We start from the raw sequence: 3,200 nt of genomic DNA on the forward strand, positions 1-3,200 counted from the left end.
TGGTAAACATAGGTTAAATTCATCCAAGTTATAAAAATAATTAATCCTTTTGGTAGGAAGGTATTTTATTTACGTCTCACTAGAGCTGCGCAATGGGTTATTGGGAATAGTCTGGGAATCACCCTTGAGGATGATCCGAAAATATGCCATCGCAATTTCGATCCTCTGCAGAGGGGATGGCTCCTCTGCTTTCATAGCCCACCGTACATCCTCGGTCCCTACGCAGGATGATCATATGGTCACCCATCTGCTTTCTGACAGCAGTCGGTGATGTTTGACTTCGGTGTTCTACTGGGAACCGTATGATCAATCCACTGCGGGACTAATCTTTTTACAGGCATTTTACAATATATTTTAATTTTGCCCTTAAAAATTGGACACTAGCAACGCCCATGATGGTGAAATACAATTACCTATGAAAAACTTGCCAATCAGCGTACTTTTCTAACCCAAGTTTTAGTTTTATCCCATACATGAAATTAAAAAAAGAAACAATGGAATTTGAGAAAACTCGCTGCTCATCAGTTAACGCATTAATGTAAACGCTGTTAATGCGTTGGAAATTCGGGTTTTATTCAAATCACACCTTTTGCCTTACAGAAATAGACAGCTAAAAGCGCACGAAAATTTAAATTTCGGTTAATGTAAACAAAGTACTGCTTGAAGTGGGGATTCACGTACAATTAAATCAAAGCTGAACTATTTTACTATAATTTTCTGTGCTACAATGGCTAAAAAAATATGTTTAAAATGGAATAACCACACGAGTAATTTGCTTGAAGTTTTCGAAAATTTATTATCCACGGAATTATTTGTGGATGTTACACTAGCCTGTGATGGGTTGAGTCTCAAAGCACATAAAATTGTGCTCTCTGCTTGCAGTCCTTTTTTTAAACGACTATTTTCGGAAAATCCCAGTAAGCACCCTATCGTCATATTGAAAGACATAAAATATTGTGACCTCCAAGCTGTCATCAAGTTTGTATATAGTGGAGAGGTGAATATTTCTCAAGATCAACTCTTATCATTTCTTTTAACAGCTGAAACACTGAAAGTAAAAGGTTTGGAAAAAGTCACAGCAGAAAATAGACATGCTTTAGGACTCGAGAAGCAAAAACATACAGAAAAAGCGACTTTGTCAACACCTATAACGCCTTCAATCACACAATCAACTGAAAATACCACCAGATCACCTATGCAACGCAAGAAAAGGAAAACGCGTCAGAAACGACCCCTTATGGATTTATGTCCTAGTGATGATGAAGGAGTTGCTCCAAAAATGAAAGCAAGAGCATCGCCTGATATAGAGGAATTATTTGAGAGTGAAATAATAGATATTACTAGTGATATTCGATCAGGTGGGGGCCCAAGCTCACTATTTATGGTTTCATTACATTCATCGAAAAAAAATTCACCCAAGAAATCTTGTCCATCAGTCTTCCGAGATTCTAAAACAACTGATGATGTTAATGATTTAGAAATAGAGCCTTCAAATCTATTAGAACAAACGTTAATTGTAGAAAATGAATCTTTTGTTAATCAAAATAATACAGAACATGCACAACTCCCACCTGTGAGTGGTATAGAAACTTCTGGGGAGTCAATAATAAGTTCAGATATCCCCGAACAAACCATTATTTCGACACCAGATTCTAATTTATTAACACCCAATAGCCCTCCAGATATTAAACAGGAAATTGTGACCATTGATGATGTGTCTATATCTCCGGTTCCTGGCCCATCTCATAGCTCTGGAAGATCACTGATACAGTCAGACCACACAGATGTATCTGATGTATATCGACCTAAATTGAGTAACGATGTTGCAAAACGTAAATCAGCAGCTAAGAGAAAAGCTACTGTCAGAAGGAAAAAACAATCAAAGGGATCTGATTCTATAAATAAAAAAGAACCATGGAGGCAGGTTCTTCATATGTGTTCTGAATGTTCTTACACAAATGCAAACATTGAAGAACTTGTAAGTCATGTTGAATTTCATAAGAAATCAGCTATTCAGTGTAACTATTGTAAGATTGATTTTACTGAGTTACGTAATTCGGAGAATTCGCCAGCGGTTCGTGAAAATGTTGTAGATTGTGACATTTGTGATCACTGCTTTTGTTCTAAGATGGCTCTTTTGACTCATAAATTATTACATCATTACTAATTTCATGTTTGAAAGAATTAGAACTTCAACCATTTCAATGCATCTTTAAATCAAAATTTTTAAATTGTTATTAGCTTTGAATCTAATATTAATGTACGTTTTAACTATTACCTTTGCTATAAAATAACTCATTTCTTACTTGATATTTAATCATGATATATTTTATTAATAGAAACAAATTAACGGATCAAATTAATGAATCATTTCTAAACTGAGGTTCAATCATGATCTTATTTATACATTATTTATTAGGCAATTTACATTACTAGTTTTAAACTCAATGAAATTTTATAAGTTTTTATTCAATTTAGTGATCAAATTATTAAATCTTTTCTCTTTAAGTGCAATCAGCCAATTATTACTCACGTCTTTATAAATATGATTTATTTAAGTGCTCAAGTTATTATGATTTTTATTGTATATAATTATGATACACTAGTTTTAGAATTTTAGTCTGATATAAAGTATTAAAAATTTGTTGTATATTCAGATTTGTAAAACACTTTTCATTATTTTTATAGTTAAAATTGCTTTGTTACATTTCGATTTTAAATAAAATTCTGTTCGACACATAGCATTAAAAATAATATAGTTCACTGTCTTTTTAATTTAAAAAAGAAAACTATTCTAAAGCATGAAGAAATTAAAATTAGTAATTTTAAATGCTTTTTTTTTTTTTTTTTTTTTTTGCAATGAAAATGAAAGGATGAAAAATTAGGCACAAGGGCTACCTATTTAGCAATGTGGTTGTTATGGTAGTAGGTATGGTAAGTTTCTTCCATAATGGAAAAAGCCTTAGAATAAAAACTGCTTCGGAAGAACTGGGTTTCCTTAAACCAAAACCCAAGTGGAAGAAAATATTTTTAATAAAACTCAAGCATTAAATTAAAATTTTAAACATGTTATAATTGAAATCTAGTTTAAATTATATAGAATTATTTCTAAGTCATTTTATAATTCATTTTTTAAGTAAGTGACTATTAAAAAAAAAATCAAAATATGGAAAGAAAAATGTATTTAATGGATTTAAACT

The 3,200-nt window shown here is 31.8% G+C and overlaps 1 protein-coding gene across 1 annotated transcript; it reads left to right on the plus strand.

The window, feature by feature from the left end:
• Positions 1-300: 300 nt before the first annotated feature.
• LOC107446075 (protein tramtrack, beta isoform) lies at positions 301-2,754 on the plus strand. The gene has a single exon (XM_016060608.3). It carries the CDS (start codon positions 728-730, stop codon positions 2,165-2,167), a length of 1,440 nt encoding a protein of 479 aa, XP_015916094.2. The 5' UTR covers positions 301-727; the 3' UTR covers positions 2,168-2,754.
• Positions 2,755-3,200: the final 446 nt, after the last annotated feature.

This window comes from Parasteatoda tepidariorum, chromosome 1 (assembly GCF_043381705.1).
Source record: "Parasteatoda tepidariorum isolate YZ-2023 chromosome 1, CAS_Ptep_4.0, whole genome shotgun sequence".
NCBI lineage: Eukaryota > Metazoa > Arthropoda > Arachnida > Araneae > Theridiidae > Parasteatoda > Parasteatoda tepidariorum.